The sequence below is a fragment of the Chinchilla lanigera genome, unplaced genomic scaffold (genome assembly GCF_000276665.1).
Source record: "Chinchilla lanigera isolate Chin_1 unplaced genomic scaffold, ChiLan1.0 scaffold00054, whole genome shotgun sequence".
NCBI classification, from domain to species: Eukaryota; Metazoa; Chordata; class Mammalia; order Rodentia; family Chinchillidae; genus Chinchilla; species Chinchilla lanigera.
Window position 1 is genome coordinate 3,110,412 of NW_004955455.1, and position 18,604 is coordinate 3,129,015.

Below are 18,604 nucleotides of genomic sequence, written 5' to 3' on the forward strand. Positions count from 1 at the left end.
TTTGTACACCAAATCTCAGAGAGACTCTTCGTTGCTCATCCATTCCACCATCTTCCCAGAAGTCCTGACTTTTCTAGTTTTAAATAATAATTAAGTGCACAGGAAATGTATAAGTAACTTATTTTGCTTATAAACAAATTGAGAATGAAACATGGGAACATAAAAGGCACTCCACAGCCAGGTGTGGTGGCATATACCTGTAATCCCAGCACTCTAGGGGCTGAGGCAGGAAGATCTTGAGTTTGAGGTTAGCTCAGACTAAATACTGAGAGCATGTCTCAAAAACAAAAGCAAAGACACAAAAACTAGTCCATTGCACTCCCAGGCTCCTCCTTAGTGACATAGATCTTTACTGGTCTTTGCATTTGCATGAGTACAATTTTCATAAGCTCCAAACATGGGTAGATTAAAAAAAAACTTCTCTTTTTTCTTCTATTACTGGGGATTAAACCCAGGGCCTTCCCACTGTACATCCCTAACCCTTTTTATTCTTTTATTTTGAAACAGGGTCTCACTAAGTTGCTAAGTTATCCAACCTGGACTCAAATATGTGATTCTCCTACCTGAGCTTCCCAAGAGTGCTAGGATTACAGGTGTGCCATATGTGCTGTTCATTTCTATGTAAGTGAATTTAATTTTTCTTTAAGCTACATTTCCACCTAGTAGTAAAAAAAATTTTACTTTATTTAATAAGACACTATTCCAGACTCTGTTTGTTTTGTTTTTCTTCCAGTACCAGGAATTGAACTCATGACCTTACGCTTGCCAGGCAGGTGCTGTGCCACTGAGCTAAATCCACAGCCCCCAGATTTTCTTAAAATGGAGGCTGGGACTGTAGCTCAGTGTGAAAGCTCTGGGCTCAATCCCAAGTACCACCAAAAAAATCTTACTTTTTCTTGGTAAATGTAGTTATTGAAAAAATTTCTCAGCTTTTGAAAATTTAACCAAATTAAAGATTCTCTCCCTTGCTGCATCTTCTTATCCTCTAGTCTTACCTGAGACCATGGTCTTAGTTTGGGAGATATTCAGTTCTTGGCTCTGATATGTCCTGATTTCTCATTGACCGATAAATCTTATTGGGGGCTTTTTAAAAAATCACCTTTTTTTTTGGTACCGGGATTCGAACTCAGGACCTTGCACTTGCCAAGCAGGTGCTTATGCTGCTGAGCTATATCCCTGGCTAAAAAATCATGTTTAAATGGAAAATCTTACAAGTGGATTTTTTTCAGGTGCCTCCAAAGATGTTGTTTCAGCTTTGGAGCACTGCTGAACTCCTATCTCCTTCCCCAAATAAAAGAGGATCCTGTGCCAAAGAGACTTTTAGGAAAGAGAACCATATCAGCTACTTCATATAACATCTGTTATGTGATAGATCTGAAATATCCTCATAGTCTTACACATTCAGAAGATAATTAAGTCACGGGGCACTGTAATCACCAGTGGATTCACCCATTGTTAAATTCAGTAATTAAATGTGCCTGAGTAGAGGTGGGTCACCGGAGCAGTGAGCTAGATGGGCATATTCTTTTCCCTGCCTCCTCCACTTCCTTCTGTCTGCTTACTGGACACCATGATGTGAACAGTTTTTGTCCACCATGTCCTTCCAGCATGATGTTTCTACCTTGGAACATGTGGAACATGGACTGAATCCCCTGCACTGTGAGCCAAATTAACCCTTTTCTCCTTTAAGCTGTGGGTGTTGTGTATTGTATCCTAGGATGGGAAAGTAACTAATAGAGAAAACTGGTACCAGTAGTGGGGTCATTGCTATGACTACCTGACCATATAGTTCAGAAGGCTTTGGAACTTGTTTATGGTGGAAGATTAGAAAGATTTGGAGCCATGGACTAGAAAAGCCCTAGAATGCTATAAACCAAGCTTGGAGGGTGATTCTACTTGGAGCTTACAAGAGCAAAATGCTAGTAAGAATGTGGACAGTAAAGGGCAAGCTCAGGAGATTTCAGCTGGAAATAAGGACTCTGTGGCAGTTGGACTAGAGGCCATGTGTGTTACACTCTGGCAGAAAATGTGTCTTCATTTTGCCCACATCTGAAAACTATGTGGGCAACTAAGATTAAGGGTGGTGGACTAATTGATCTGGCATAGGAAATTTCAAGGCATCCCAACATGCAGGCTGTGGCATGGGTACTGCTGGCTGCATTTAGCCAGATTTAAAGTAAGAATTAGGCACAAAAGTCAGACCCAAAGGATATATCCAGTTTTGCCAGAAAAAAAGGACCCGCCATTTGGGGGCAAAAGATTAGCATTTGTCTTGGTTACTTTTCTCTCCTTGTTGAGACAAAATACCCAATGCCCAAAATGAAGGAAGGAAAGGTTTATTTAGCTCACAGTTTGTGGAGATTTCAGTCCATACTCCACTGGCTCAGAGGCAGAGTGGCACATGGCAGAGGGCAAGTGTTCATGGCAGCGGAACACAGCAAAAAACAAGAGCAAAAGGGTGGAATGGCTACAGGCAGCCTCTTCCTCTCCCTTACATATGCAAACCACCTGACCCAGGGTGGGTGTAGCACTCACATCCATAATCCCAGCATTGGATCATGGATCAATCACAAATCCTAGAAGCCTGCCCCATGACTACAGGAGGATTTGGGGGGACATGCAGACACAAACCATAACACATTAAAAGAATCCAAGTATTTTGTATCAAGATGAAGAGGGAGATGGCTTGAAGACCTCTCAGGAACTGGCCAGACTTTACTCTTCATGAACTCGGTGATGTTAAAGGGTAACTCCTTTCAAAGGCTTTGCTTTCAGAAGAGAGCCTTAGGGTACCCTGTTCATTCTGGGCTGCAGAGAGAATCGTTTCCTCAAGTTCAACCACCCAAGGACTCAGAGGCTACTGCAGCCATGATTCAAAGGAGCCTGACTGCTGCTTGAACTGACAGAATACTTTGACCTCATTCATGTGGTGTTAGCTTTGTGAGGTCAGGAGGGCTTCTACACAGATTTCAAAGGAAGGTCCAGGAGACCAAGCAACATGCCCCTGAGAAGGTGGTGCATGAAGCTGTGAGAGTAAAACCAAAAGTGATGTGGAGACCCCAGAAATTTTGAGATGCCAGAATACAGATCATCTACTGAGGACAGTCACTGGTAGTGAGCAGAGCCAACCCCAGAGAGAGGCCATGGGTACAGCCAGTAATGCCATGGGGCTGGGCCCCCCAAGCCCTTTAGAGCTCACATCTCATCACAACTTGCCCTCGATGCACAGCATGAAGCTATAGGATTTAATGTTTGCCCTGCTGGGTTTCAGTCTTGCTTTGTTCTGATTGCTTTCTATTCCACTATTCCTCTCTCTTGGAATGGAAATGTTTAGCTTGTGCCAGTGTATGTTGGAAGTATTTAATTTTCTTTTTTATTTTTGCAGGGGCTCACAGCTAAGAATTTGCCTTGAGTCTCAAAGATTTTGGGTCTGGATTTTTTTTGTCTTTTTGAGACAAGGTTTCACTATGTAGTTCAGGCTGGCCTTGAATTCACTTTGAAGCCTGGGCTGTCCTTGAACTGGGCAGTGATCCTCCTGCCTCAGCCTTCTGAGTGCTGGGATTACAGACATGTGCCAGCATGCCTGGCTTGGGCATGGATTTTTCAGCAATGCTGAAGCTATTAAGAATTTGGTGACTTTTGCCAGGTGTGATGGCACACACCTGTAATCCCAGCACTTGGGAGTTTGAGGCAGGAGGACCACTGTGACTTTGAGGCCAGCCTGGGCTACACAAGCAAGTTCAAGGCCAGCTTGCACTACATATTGAGATCCTGTCTCAAAAAGCAAGCAAGCAGGAAAGAAAGAAAGAAAAAATTTAATGACTCTTAAGAGAGGGACTAAATGCATTTTATATAATGAGATGGATATGTGGCTTTTGAGGGCCATTGGCAGAATGTTATAGTTTAGATCTAAAATATCCCTCAATAGTCTCATGGGTTTGGAAGGTAATTAGATCATGGGGATACTATAGTCATCATTGGATTCATCCACTGATGAGTTTAGTAGCTAAATGTATTGTTAGGTGGCATCTGATTGGAGGTAGATCACTGGGAGTGGGACCTGGAAGGTTGTACTCTTGTCACCAGATCCTTCTCCTCTCTTTTTGTGTCTGCCTCCTGACTGCCATGAAGTCAACAGCTTTCATCTGTCATGCCCCTTACGGTGTTTCTGTCTTAGAGTCAGCCAACCATGGACTAAATTGCCTGAAGCATGAGCCAAATTAATCCTTTCCTCCTCTAAATTGGGATGCCAGATATTGTGTTCCAGCAACAGGGAAGCTAACTATTACAGCATCCTATTTTTTTTTTAGTGGGAAAAAGATAAAATCCTAATATAAGCATCATCTAATGACTTGATTTTTAAGTTAAATATCCTTTGTATAGATCTATTCTCACTCTTTAGAGGTTGCAGACTATTCAGTACCTTAATTTGTTTAGCAGTTCCCCATTATTGGACAATTAGGTTATCTTGGATTTTTTTCTATGACAAGAAATGCTGCAGCAAACCATCTTGTGCATGAGTCTTTGTGGATGTGTACAGCAATTTCTATGTGACAAATAAGTATATACATTTTTACTTTTTTTTTTGGTACTGGGAATTGAACTCAGGACCTTACAATTACCAGGCAGGTGCTTGTGCCACTGAGCTATATCCCTGGTCCTACATTTTTACTTTTGATAGTGCTGCAAGTTATATTTTCCAAGTGTCATGGCTTATATCTAGATGTTCCCCCAAACCCTCATGTGGTCATAAGTGAGGCTTTTTAGAGGTGGCTTGATCCAGGACATGTGATGCTTGGATCAAGGGTGTGATGCTGGGGCTAAGTGTGTGTGATTACTAAATTAGCCCACTGATTGTTTTAGCATAGTTCAGGGTGTGGATAATGGGAAGAACCACCTTGGGTGTGAGTGGCACCACACAAAAAGTGGATAGCTTGGAAGGGATAAAAGGGAAAGGGAAAGCTGCTACTTGCTGCTTTGCCATGGACTCTTTCCTGCTTTGCCATGGACGTTTCTCCTCTGCAGTGCCCCTCTGGCATGCCCCCTGCCTTGGAACTAGTTGATTATGGACTGAAAGTTCTACAAACTGTGAGCTGAAATAAACCTTCTTTCCTTTTACTTTGGATGTTGGTTGTTTTGTCTCAGCAATGAGAAAAGTAACTAAGACATCAAGATAATAGCAATGTTTCCCTTCTGCATGCTGTTCATACAATGTACCTCTGAAAGTCCTCCCATCAAAAAGCAAAATCTGAGTCCCTGCCCCTTGAACCTGGTGAGCCCTTTGGGACTACATCACTCCATTTAGAGTATGTCATATGTGATCCTATGTGACCTCAGAGTCTGGGTGATAAAAATTACATGCACTTCCACCTCACTTTCTTGGGACAGTTACCATGTGGTAGTCCAGCTGCAATAAGGCTGCCATGCTGGGAGGAAGCCCAAGTTCATCCATATGGGGAGACTACATGGAAGAACCCGGAGACTGTGAGAATAGAATGTAAACAGATACTCAGTCAACCCCTGCTCCCCAATTCCAACTCCAGTCACTACCTGGAAATCTTGAGCCAGAGCCAGTTCAGTATTCCCAATCCACAAAATTATGAGATGTAGCAAAGCATACATTCATTCATACATTTATTTATTTATTTATTTAATATTTGGTTTTATGAGACAGGGTCACACTATGTAGCTCAGGCTGGCTTCAACTTGCACTCCTGCCTCAACCTCCCAAGGTCTGGGATTATAGGTGTGAGTCACCATATCTAGTAAAACAATTATTTTAAATCACCAAGTTTTGGGGTGACTTTTTTTCTCCTGGTGCTGGAGACTGAACCTAGGGCCTCATAATTACTAAGGAAGTACTTTACTATTGAGCTATATGCCTGGCCCTGGGGTGGTTTTTTGTTTTTTTATTTGTTTTAGGATGGGGTCTCACTATGTAGTCCAGGCTGGCCTTGAACTCATTATGTAGTCCACGCTGGCCTCAAACTTGTGGTGATCTTCCTGCCTCAGCCTCCCAAGTGCTGGGATTACAAATGTGCACCACAGTGCCTGGCCCCTGGGGTGAGTTTTGATAATACAGCAACAGATAACCAGAACAGATCAAGTCATTAGATAATGCTTATATTAGGATGCCAAAAAAAAAAAAAAAAATCTTAGGCATTCTCAAAAGTAAACAACTTGGGGGCATAGAATTCCTATGCTTGGACTTCAAAGCCCAAGCCTTGCGTTTAATATCTGTGCTGCTACAAACTTCAATGGGCTCTACTCAAGGGTGGGCCAGGCCACAGCCTGCCAAAGCCTGTCCAGTACTGTGACCTGCAAACTGGGTCTGTCTGGAGCTAGGAATATTGAATCTGACAGTTAATTTTAGGTGTCAACTTGACTGAATTAAAGAATATCTAGAAACCTAGTAGAGCAGAATTTTGGGGTACGTCTGCAAGAGTGTTTCCCGAGGAGATTGTCATGTGAGTCTGAGCAGCCTACATGGGGTAGATCCACCCTCAGTGTGTGGGGTGGGGGTACCATCCAGTAGAAAGGGGCCCCATCCAGTCAAAAGGGGCCCCAGATAGAACAAAAACAGGAAATGTGGATTGGTCTCTTCTAGAGCTGGGATACAATCTTTTCTCCTGTATTTGGACCTAACTCCAGGCTCTCCAGCCTTTGGACTCCAGGACTCAGCCTAGCAGCCCCAAGTCCTCAGGCCTTTGGACTTGACATAGCCACACTATTTATGTACCAGGATCTCCTGCAGATGACCTATCGTAAGATTTCTCTAAGATAACAGGTGCCAACTCCCCTAATAAATGTCCTCTCCTATCTATCTATCTATCTGTCATCTATCTATCTTATTGACTCTGTCTCTCCAGAGAACCCCAGCACAGTGGATGGAGGCTATGTTTCAGCTGAATTGCCACAATGTCTGCTCTGTGCCAGGCACAGCAGAGAAAGCAAAGATGAAGTCACTATGGCTCTGCTCTTTTGAGTTGGGATTGGAATGAGTTGTTTTGTTTTGTTTTGTTTTGTTTTGTTTTTTCAGTACTGGAGATTGAACTCAGGGCCTTCACCCTGAGCTATAGCCTTAGACCTTTTTTATTCTGAGACAGGGTGTGGCTAAATTGCCCAGGCCTGGCTCAAACTTGTGAGCTTCCTGCTTCTCCTCCCCGAGTACTGAGATTACAGTTGTGTCACCACACCTGGCTGTGAGCTGCATTTTTGTAATTTGAGTCTGGAATGTCCCCCAAAGCTCATGTGTTGAAGGATTTGTCCCCAACGTAGCAGTGTTCAGAGGGGAGTCTTTGAGGGGTGATTGGATCATGGGGACTCTGACCTCATGATTGGTTCAATTCATTGATGAATTCACAGCTTAATGAAAGATTGGGTGGTAGTGGAAACTTTAAGAGGTGGGCCTCATTGGAGTCACTGGGAGTGTGACTTCGGAGGGTATATTTTGAATCTGGCCCCTTCCTCTATCTCTTCCTGCTTCCCAGCTGTGTTAAGTGGGCAGCTTTGCTCTACTGGGCGCTCCACGCCAGGATGTTTTGTCTTGCCATGGGCTCAAAACTGCAGGTCCAGTTAGCCAAGGACTGAATCTTCTGAAACTATAAGCCAAAAGAATTATTTTAAATTGTTTTGGTTCAGGCACTTTGTCATAGAATAGCACATGAAAGTCTACATAAATTCAAATATTTGAATAACTTCTGTAACAGATGATGTTTTGCTGAAACAAATTGCCACTCAAAACAAGGAGATGGTCCTAACTTTGAGTTTGGCCTGCTTTTAAAGCAGTGGGTCAGGCTGACTGTATTTCCTCTACAGTTTTTTTTTTTTCCCTGAGTATTTACTCACCTTGGTCTTAGTGATGTGAGTTCTCGAGTCAGATTCCTAAGGTAGATTCAGGGTTCCAGCTGTGTGTCTTAAGTAATGACTACACCTCTCTGAGCCATAGATTCCTCAAGAGTACAGGGTGTGGTGATAAGCATATTGTAGGGAGAGAAATGAACTAATTCATGTAAAGTGCTTAGCACAATGCATGAGTAGTAGATGTACCAGAAGGAGGAGTAACAGCAGGAGGAGGAGTACTTGTTTGATAAAGAGGAGTGAGAGGAGCAAGCAGAGGAGGTGGGACAGAAGGAGGAAGAGGAAGACGAGGAGGAGAGAGAAAAAAAGAGAAAAGAGAGGAGGAGGAAGACGAGGAGGAGAGAGAAAAAAAGAGTTCTGTTCCATGCTGGATGTCACCAGTCTTCACTTGATGCCATCATTAATTTTTAGAATCTTTATTCTTTTCTTATTAGCTCAGGACAATTAAAATTAGTGCTATCTCATTTCCACAAGGTCACAGACAAAAGTCTGCTCCCCCAAATCTCTGCCTCGCTGACTTCTGGGTACCCAGAGGCACTGGCCAATGCAGTGTGTTGGCCCGGAGCATTTCATTGCTAGTGTGAGAGATTTTAGAGCTCTATTTCCTTCCTTCACAGCAAACAGCAATATTTTAAGTGAGAGCTACCTTGGTGTCAGCCTAGGTTTTGGAGGGAGGTGACATGGAACAAAGTGTCAGCCAATGTGTAATGGATGTGTAGCATGAGATAGCACCAATGTACCATGTGTATACTCCTATTGTTAGAAAATCCTGAGGTCTAGAAGCTGTTTGTTACTGAGGCATAATCTAGCAAAGTGATGGTGCACAATTTAGAACTTTCAGTGATACAAAGAACCTGCTGTGGCATGTATGCCATAGGTTTGCCACCACTGATGTAGCCTGTCCTGTCTGATACAACCACTGAATTTGAGGGATGGTACTTATTATGGTTTGTAACCAGATGTTCCCCCAAAGCCCTGTAGGTAGGGAGATTTGAAGGTGTCTGGATTAGGGTGTGTGAATGTGGATTAAGAGTGTGATACTGGAATTAAGGGTGTAGATAATGGAAGCCCCCCCATAGGTATGGGTGGCACTAATCAATAGGTTTGCAGCCTGGATGGAGTATAAAGGGACAGAGAGAAGGTAGACTTGCTGCTGCTGCTTGCTGCTTTACTTCCTCTTGCCTTCTTTGCCATGGACTATTTCTCCTCTGTGGTACCCCTCTGCCATGCCACTCGGCCTTGGAGCCAGTGGACTATGGACTGAAATCTCTACAAACTGTGAGTTGAAATAAACCTTTCCTCTTCCAACTTGTGTGTATTGGATATTTTGTCTCAGCAATGAGAAAATTAACTAAGATAATACTGTAATATAAAGAACTCATCAGGATGATCTAGAACATGTTCATGTTAATTTATTTGAATTGTTAAAAATGAGAATTATCATAAGTTGTGTGTAAGAAAATGTTCGTATTCTTAGGAAAGGTACTTTGAAGTATTTAGCAATTTAAGAAGTCCTGTAACTTCTTTTCAGATGGTTCAGCAAAGGTGAAGCAGAAAGAACAAACGGTTAATAATTTGCAGTGCTACAGAGAAGCTGGACATGCTGTTCCTTTCACTTTTCTGTAGGTTTGAAATTAAAGAACAGAAACAAAAATTATCGCTGATAACTCAGGGAATCCCAAGAATGTTAATAGTTCCTGGTTTGAGAAGCAGCTGTGGGGGCGCTTATCAGTCTGTTTTTATTGCTAATAATAAAAAATCAGTCTGAGTGATTTATTTTTTAAGAAGTGGTTTATTTTGGCTCACAGTTCTGGTCCAAGGTCGAGGGGCTGCATTTGGTGATGAACTTCATGCTGACAGAGTCCCAAGGTGGCACAGGGCATCACATAGCAAGAGACAGGGAGACTGGCCAGGTGTGGTAGCGCACGCCTGTAATCCCAGCACTTGGGAGGCTGAGGCAGGGGGATTGTTGCAAGTTCAAGACCAGCCTGTGCTACAAAGTGAGCTCAAGGCCAGCCTGAACTGCATAGCAAGACCCTGTTTTAAAGAAAAAAGGAGACAGGAAGACTATGTATATATTTCCTTTCTCTGTCTCTGTCTCTGTCTCTCTTTTTCTCTCCTCTTTTTCACCAGTACCCAATCTAGGGGGCTCTACCCACCATAATGACTTTTTCTTTTTTCTTTTTTTTCCAGTACCAGGAATCAAACTCACGACCTTGCACTTGCCAGGCAGGCACCGTGCCACTGAGCTAAATCCCCAGCCCCCATGACTTTTTCTAAAGGCCTCACTCTAGACACCACAGTTGGATTAAGTTAGTACCCTCTTAATAACTCACAATGGGGCTTAAACTACAACATGGGTTGTGGAGGGGACAAATCACATTCAAACCATAGCAAAGGCACAGCAGTACATTCTGTAGAGAAGGAACAAGATCAGATTTTTGCTCCAAACATCAACCTGGAAACAGAAGGAACCCCCTGGGCCAGTGTGTGACACTGATCTAGGTATCAATGATCTAGGGATCAGAGGCAGCAGCAGATATGGGACAAATTTGGGAAGTAGAACGGATATGGCTTGAGCTGGGAGTCAAACACTTTCCTCCAACGTCTACCCTTGTGCTGTCCAGTGTAGTGACCACTAGTTGCATGTAAAGGTTTAAATTTGTATAGTAAGAGTTACATAAAATTAAAAATTCAGGGGTGGGTGGGGTGGTTCAGTAGTAAAATGTTTGCCTAGCTTGCACAAGGCCCTGGAGTCTGTCCCCAGTACCAGAAAAAAAAAAAAATGACAATAGTAAACTAAAAATTCAGTTTCTCACCCACAGTGACCACATTTTAAGCCCTACATGAGTCATCCTGCCATATTAGTCTGTTTCCTGTTGCCTCTTTCTTTATAAAGTACCCAGACTCAGGTGTTTTGTTAGGAGAAACGCAAAATGCAATAAGAGAGCAGTAGTTAGCAAACCTAAACAGAAATGTACTTCAAGATCCTGCAGTTCTACTCCTGGATATATATCTTACAGGGTGAGGATTAGATTTACCAAGGAACATGCTCAAGAATGCTCTGTGCCACATTATTTATCATAACCGCAAACTGGAAACAACCCAAATGTCTATCAACATACTATAAGATTACATCATTATGAAGTTTAGCCAAAATTAATCTATGCTGATGGAAGTCAGAATAGTGGTTACCCTTAGCTGGGTTCTGACTGGCAGGGGGCACAAGGGAGCCTGCTAGGGTACTGAAAACATTCCATAGCTTGATCTGGGTGGATGTTACCTGATTGTGAAGGATGTAAAAACTTCCTGGAGCTACACAACAATTACCTTATCTGAGAGGCCCTTCCCCACCACTCTTGGAAATAGCACGTCAACTCCCACTCACCTGATGCCTGATCTGCTTCCTTTTTCATAGTAATAATGACTGCCTAACTGTGTGAGCTAGCTCAGGCTGTCAAAACACAAAACCATACACTAGGTGACCTCAACAATAGCCATTTATAGGGTTCATGAACTTAATTCTTTCCACAATTCTGGTAGTAAACATACAATTCAGTTTGCAACTAGAATTGTGGAAAGAAGTTCATGAACCAAGGTATCTTCTCATAGCTCTGATGCTGGAAGTCCAGCTAAGCTCGAGGTTCTGGCTGACATGGTGTTTGATGAGGGTTCTTTTCTTGGCTTGCAGAAGGCTACCTTCTTGTGTGTGCTCACATGGCTTGTTCTTTGTACAATTAAGTGTGGGAGGGAGATCTATTTTTTTCTTGTGATGCTGGGGATTGAACCGGGGCCTCACACATGCTAAACACTTGCTCTACCACTAAGCTATACCCCACCTCCATGGTTTGTCTTTTCCTAAAGGGATTAACCCTCTCAGATGAGGACCCCACCCTCATTTTACCTTGATGACTTCCGTATAGGCCCAATCTCCAAATGTAGTCACACTGGGGGTTAGGGCTTCCATGTGAAAATTTGGGGGGAATATAAACATCCACTCTATAACACCAATATACCATGTGTTTGGTTGTTAACATATTTATCATCCACCCCAACCCCCTTAGAATCTACTCTCCCTGAGTTCCGGGACTCCATTTTGGTTACTGTGGCGTCTCAAGCATCAATAACGTGGCCTGGCATAAAAGAAGAGCTCCATAAATATCTGCTAAATGGTAACAACCATAATCATTGTCATTCTTATTTTAAAATTTAGATTAATTTTTAAATGATGCATAAAGGCTTATTATAACCAGCTGTGCTGACACATAATCTCAGGGCTCAGCTGCTTGAACAGGAGGACCACAAGTTCAAGACTATCCTGGACAACTTAGTAAGACCCTGTCTCTCCAAAATAAATGAATGAATAAATAAACAAATAAAAATTATACATATGTTGGGGCATTATGTGATATTTAGGTGTATATGAACGCTGCATAACGTTTTGTTTGTTGTTTTTGCAATGCTGATGACAAAACCCAAGGCATCATGCATACTAGGCAAGTGCTCTACCACTGAGCTCTGTCCCTAGTCTTTTGTGTAATGTTTACAGCAAGTTAAACGTGTCTTTCTCCTCGAACATTTTGTTTGTTTGTTCGTTTGTTTTTCAGGTATCAGGAATCGAACTCACGACCTTGTGCTTGCCAGGCAGGCACTGTGCCGCTGAGCTAAATCCCCAACCCATCAAACATTTTTCATTTCTTAATGGTGAAAACGTTCTAAATCCTTTCTTTTTAAAATTTTATTTTAAAGACAAAAAATAAAACTATGCAAAACAAGATAATAGGAAGGTAACAATGGTTAATACATTGAATACTGTTATTTTTAAATAAGTTACTCAGAGTACAGGATATTGGCATTTAATTGTCCAAACAGCATTAGCACAAACCTTTCTTTTCAGTGAACTAAGAGAAATTAGTAGTATTACTATTGTGTGTGTATATATATAATATATATATATATATTTTTTTTTTTTTGCTTTTTCTCTTTCTTCTTTTCTCAATCCCCCCATCCCAGTTTCTATTTCCTTTTGGTAAATCCTTCCTTTTAGCTTCAATATCATTTCTTAATTGTTAGGGTACTTGGTATACCACCCAAAGTTTTTGCTTTTGAATAATTTCTACTCTAAAAGGGGAGAAATTTTTAAATGTTCATTTTTACATGTGTTGTAGGGCATGTACTATGTTGAGTCATTCACTGCTTCTTTTAAGAGAATTATTTCTTTCGGCTGGGGATATAGCTCGGTGCATAAGGGCCTGTCTGGCAAGTGCAAGGTCCTGAGTTCAATTCCTGATCCCCACTCCCCCTGCACAAAAAAAAAGAGAATTATTTCTTAGCTTGTTTCTGTGTTGTCTTAAATGTGGGAGTGTCCAAGTTTATGTCCTGTTTCTCGTCTCAACTTCACTACTACTTTGCCTATTCTCTGGTGATTCCCTTTCCCCTGTGGACCTTGCCTTTCTCAACTGTGAGATAAAGGGTCACAGGTGAATTAAAATCTTCAGGGCCAATCTTTTGCCTCTGGAAAATGGTACAACTGGTTTAATGTGTTGTTCTTGTTTCTCGCACTAGGGGGCAATATACTCAGCACATTGAAACACATCTGTCAATTACAGTTCCTGCTAATAGGTAAAGGGATTGATGTAGCAAGATTATTTTTCTCTGCTTTGGTCCCTCGACCTCTTCTGAAGCCTCAAGTCACAATTAGAGCCTCCTACCAACCTAGACACGAACATCCATCAAAAAGAACATGGCTGGATTCCCTGTAAAATCTTGGATCCCTTGCTTGTGTATTATGTCTGTGGTTGGGAAGAAGGTATTATCCATCAGGGACAAATGAACACTCAGAAAGAGAAAAACCAAAATGACAGATTTTGTTCAGAAGAGAAAGCCATTGTAGTAACACTGTCTAGCTACAATGTGCCCCTGAGACCAGCCTGTGGTCGGCAGTCACCGGAGGCTGTGAGTAGCCGGGGAGATCAGCCTATCCAAAATGACCTTGGGCAAGTCCCTACCCTCTGAGTATCAGCTCTCAGCCTGTGAAATGAGGCGAGACTATACATCACCAGATAGCCTCCTCCTACCTCCTGTACCGTGACAGGTGTCTCACGAGCCACAGGAGCCTGGCTCACCATGTCCAGACAGATGCAGCCTTGGAATCCTGAACACTATAGCCAGTGGGAGTTGGCCCATAGGAGAAACCTTTTTGTCATCTCTTCTGACCTTAGATGATTTCTGAAGATCCTTTTGACACTAGCATTCAATGATAATTGGGCTTTAACTGCAGAGACCCAATTTCAGCTGCTTATGGGTGATTTGGCATCAATATTCTTATGACTTTGTACACTGGGTAGAGCCAGGACAGTTTTCTGTTTTGTGTGACTACAGTGCTGACCAAAGGCAGAAAAACATGATGCTTGGCCCATTGGTTTAGCAACAGGGCTTAGTTTTCATGGAGAGGTTGATAGTCATACTGCAAAGTAATTAAGAAATTCTTGGCTTTGCCCTTGACCTTTAGAACTTCACTTGGAATTTTCAGATCCATGTACAGAATGTGATGACATTTAGACAAGAAAATTAAATTCTTCTGAGTAATTGTGGGCTTAACTCAGAATTCATTGTTGGGTGTTACCTCCATCATATGATTCAGTCACCATTTATTTAAAAATGAATGCCAGTGAACATACCCTAGCTAACAGTATTAATGAGTGAGAAGTCATAAAGACTTGGGTTCTAGTCATGGCCTTACCCTTTATAAGCCAACTGACTAAACCCTCTCAGGGACTCAGCCTCCCACCACCATCTGTAAAATAAGGGCAATTGTACCAGCCCTACCTATCTCGGTCATGAGGGTCAAATGAGATCACACATCTGAAAATAGATTACATGGGGCAATACATCAGACAACTCCAAGGAAATGTGCGACAGGTTTTTGTAAGGACTGTCTAGGACATATTAATCATCTTAAGTTCAGTCAAGCAACTCAAAATTTCTGAACTCTCATGCATTGTTGGCAGAAATGTGAATCGGGCAACTTTCTAGAGCTTTGTCAGGACACTATAAATCAAAAGCCTTAAAATGTACGTGTTACATATCCATTAGGCTGGTTAAGATATAAAAGACAGGTGATATCAAATGTTATTGGGGATATGGAACAAATTTTTGTACTCTACATGCAGGAGCCATGATTGGTACAACCACTTTGGAAAACTGTGTTGCAGTATGGACGACATATACCATTTATGACCAACAATTCTACTCGTAGGCATTTACTCAGTGGAAATGTATATATATGTTCACCAGAAGACATGGACTAGAGAGGTCACTGCACTCTGCTTTGTAATAGCAAAAACTGACAACTGCCCCAAGCCTACTGACAATAGAATGGATAAAACATTGGGGTATATTCACATTATGGGATCCCACCTAGCAATGGTAATGAAGGAATTAAAATGAACTTGCTGAAATAGGAGAAATCTCATAAACATAAGGTTGAATTATAAGTGCAAAATCAAAAGGCTATTTGCTACATAATTACATTTATATAAAGTTCAAAAACAGACAAAAATCTGTGGTGATAGAATATAGGATACTTGTTACTTGAAAGGGAAGGCAGGGGCTGGGAGGAAGTGTAAAGAGAGTTCCTTAGGAGACTCGAATGGTGGTGCATGCCTATAATTCTAACACTCTTGTAGGCTGAGGCAGGAGGATTGAAAATTTGAGCCCAGCTTGGGCAACTTAGTGATTTAATGAGGCCCTGTCTCAAAATTAAAAAATAGTAAAAAGGGTTTGGCATGTAGCTTAGTGAAAAGGTCCTGGGTTTAATCCTTAGTTTAAAAAGAAGAAGAAGTGTCTGGGTTGAGGGCATGCGGACTCTTTTTTTGATAGTTAAACCACTAGCCATTCACATCTGGTGCAATCAGGATTTATGACCACACAGCATCAACCTCTAGGCCCCTACGTAATTTGCCGTACTGAGCAGGGATGTTCAAGCCCATTTCAGAAAACGGCAGCAACTCCAAGGCAAGGCGATCACTTGAAGTGGTCTTTTCCCTTCCTTGTTCTTTGGGCGGCTGCGGCGGCGGCAGTGGTGGTATCTCCGTGTGATGCTCAGGCTGGTCTCAAACTGCCGGGTGTGAGCAATCCTGCATCTGAACTCACATGTGTGACACTGCATCCTTAAATAACTTTAAGTGTATACCTTGATGACTTCTTACACCTGTGTAAGCCCATTCTTAGATGAAGAAATTGAATATGTTCCTGCCCACTGTGAACCCTCTTTTGTTGTGGTACTGGGGATTGAACCCAGGGCCTTTCCACTGAGCTAAATCCCCAACCCATTTTTAGTTTGAGACAAGATAGCCAGCCTGGGCTGGAATTTTGACCCTCCTGCCTCAGCTCCCCAAGGTACCGGAATTATAGGCATATGCCACCACATCCTGGTTTATTTATAGGAGGATAAAGACAGTTCCTAGGAGTCAGGTATGGTGGCACATTGTCTACGGCCATCCCACCCTGAATGCGCCTGATCTCGTCTGATCTCGGAAGCTAAGCAGGGTCGAGGCCTGGTTAGTACTTGGATGGGAAGTATGGTGGCACCTGCTTGTAATCCCAGCACTCCGGCTGAGGAGGATCACAGTTCAAACACAACCTTGGCAATTTAGTGATTCAACTAGACCTTGTCTCAATATAAAGACGTTTCAATACAAGGCTAGAGTTGTAGCTCAGTACAAAGGCCTTGCATTCAGCCCCCAGTAAAACACACACACACGTGTTTTTAATAAACAAAACACCTGTGAAACAATTATTGAGGAAAACTAGTTTAGACTCAACAATGTGCCACCTTGTAATTAGTGGTTTTTTAAAAACTATATAGTCATTGGGCTTTCTTTTTATTATGTGATACATATTTTTCCATTCTTTTATTTTTTTGTGATGATTTTGTTCACTGTGATAAAATATACATAACAGAAAATTCACCACTTTGATCCTTTTTATGTTTACAACTCAGTGACACTAAGTACATTTACAGTGTTGTACAACCATCATTTCTACCCTTTCTGAAAATTTTTTTGTTGTCCCAAATGGCAACGGTATATCCAATAAATAATAGTTCCATTTCCTCTTCCCCCTGGTCCCTCGTAATCACTATTCCAGTTTCTGTGTCTGTGAATTTGCCTATTCAAGTAGCACATAGAAGTAGAATGATATAGTATTTGTCCTTTTCTGTCTGACTTATTTCACATGATATCTTGAAGTTCACCCATGTTGTAGCATGTATGAGAATTTGTATCTTTTTAAAACTGAATAATATCATTGTCTATATTCCCCATATTGTTTATGGATTCATCTATCGATAGATATTGTATTCACTGTTCATGATTGCATTCTTTTGGCTTTTTTGAATAATGCTGATTAAATATTGCTATATAAGACCCTGCTTTTAATTCTTCTGAAATATACCTAGAAGTGAAATGGCTGGATCATATGGTAATTTTATATTTAACCTTGTTTGTCGGTTTGTGTGTTTGTTTGTTTGTTTTTAAGATAGGGTCTCACTATGTAGTCCAGGCTGGCCTTGAAATCACTGTGTAGCCCAGGCTAGCCTCAAACTCGCAGTAATCCTCCTGCCTCAGCCTTCGTGGTACTGGGATTACAGGAGTACACCACCATGCCTGGTTTGAGCAAGAGTTTTATAGGAATGCAAATGTAGGGGTGTGACTGAGAAAATATTAGGGATGTGCATCATCAGCTTTACCAGATATGGGTTGAAAATTCCTCATCCGAAATGCTTGGGGACCAGAAGTGTTTCAGATATTAGATTCTTTTCAGATTTTGGAGTACTTGCCTATATATAATGAGATATCTTGGGGGTGAGACCCAAGTTTAAACATGAAACCATTTCTGTTTTGTGCACACAGCCTGATTTTATACAATATTTTTAGCACATTTATGTTTTGATGAGGTCACATGTGGAATCATGTTTACACTTTTGAGCTTTCAGGTCGGGATGCTCAATTGCATGAAATTGTCCTCCATACCCACTGCTTCAATTTATGCACTGGCAGCAGTGTAAGAATTCCTGTGGCTCACACTATCACCAACTCTTGCAACTGTCCAACTTTTTGATTTGTGTCCATCTAATGGCTACAAAATGGATCTTACTATGATTTTAATTTCATCTTCTGTGTTTATGAGTTTCTTTGTGAATTTATTGTCATTCAGATTTCCTATCCTATGGCTTGCCTGGTTATGTTTTGCCTACTTTTCCATTGGGTTGCTTGTGTTTATCCTATTTATTTATAGGTTTTGTTTATGTATTCCCAATACTGCCTTTTGTTGACTACATGTGGCAAAAATCTTCCCATCTGTAGTTCAGATGGTTTTGTTTGTTCAACGGAAGATTTTAAATTTACTTTGTCTCAAAAAATCTAATTTGTATCTCTTTCCATGGTATAATTTATTTAAGGAATCTTTAGAGCTGGGTATAGTGGTGCCAGGCTATAAACCCAGCACTCTGAGGAGCTGAGGCAGGAGGATCTCGAGATCCAGCACAGCCTGGATAATTTTGTGACTTAGTGAGACACTGTCTCAGAAATTTAAAAGACGCTGCATTTAAACCCCAATACTAAAGAAAAAAGAAAGAAATCTTCAGGGCTGGGGCAACAGATCAGTGGCAGAGCATGTGCTTAGCATGTGCAAGGCCCTGGGTTCAATCCCCAGAACTCAAAAAAAAAAAAAAAAAAAAAAA

At 41.6% G+C, this 18,604-nt stretch overlaps 1 protein-coding gene across 4 annotated transcripts in view; it reads left to right on the forward strand.

Annotated features, from left to right (window-relative positions):
* The window catches only part of Znrf3 (zinc and ring finger 3), a 222,880-nt gene that overhangs the window by 43,455 nt on the left and 160,821 nt on the right, over positions 1 to 18,604 (forward strand). The window contains exons 2-3 of one of the 4 annotated variants that reach the window (XM_013520423.1): positions 508 to 621; positions 11,925 to 12,032. The exons of 1 other annotated variant lie outside the window; for it this stretch is intronic. In XM_013520423.1, the coding sequence (XP_013375877.1) occupies positions 12,030 to 12,032 (3 nt within the window). In that variant the 5' untranslated portion in view covers positions 508 to 621; positions 11,925 to 12,029. The remainder of the gene's footprint in view (positions 1 to 507; positions 622 to 11,924; positions 12,033 to 18,604) is intronic. 2 more of the 4 variants (XM_005396171.2, XM_013520425.1) reach the window with 2 other exon arrangements.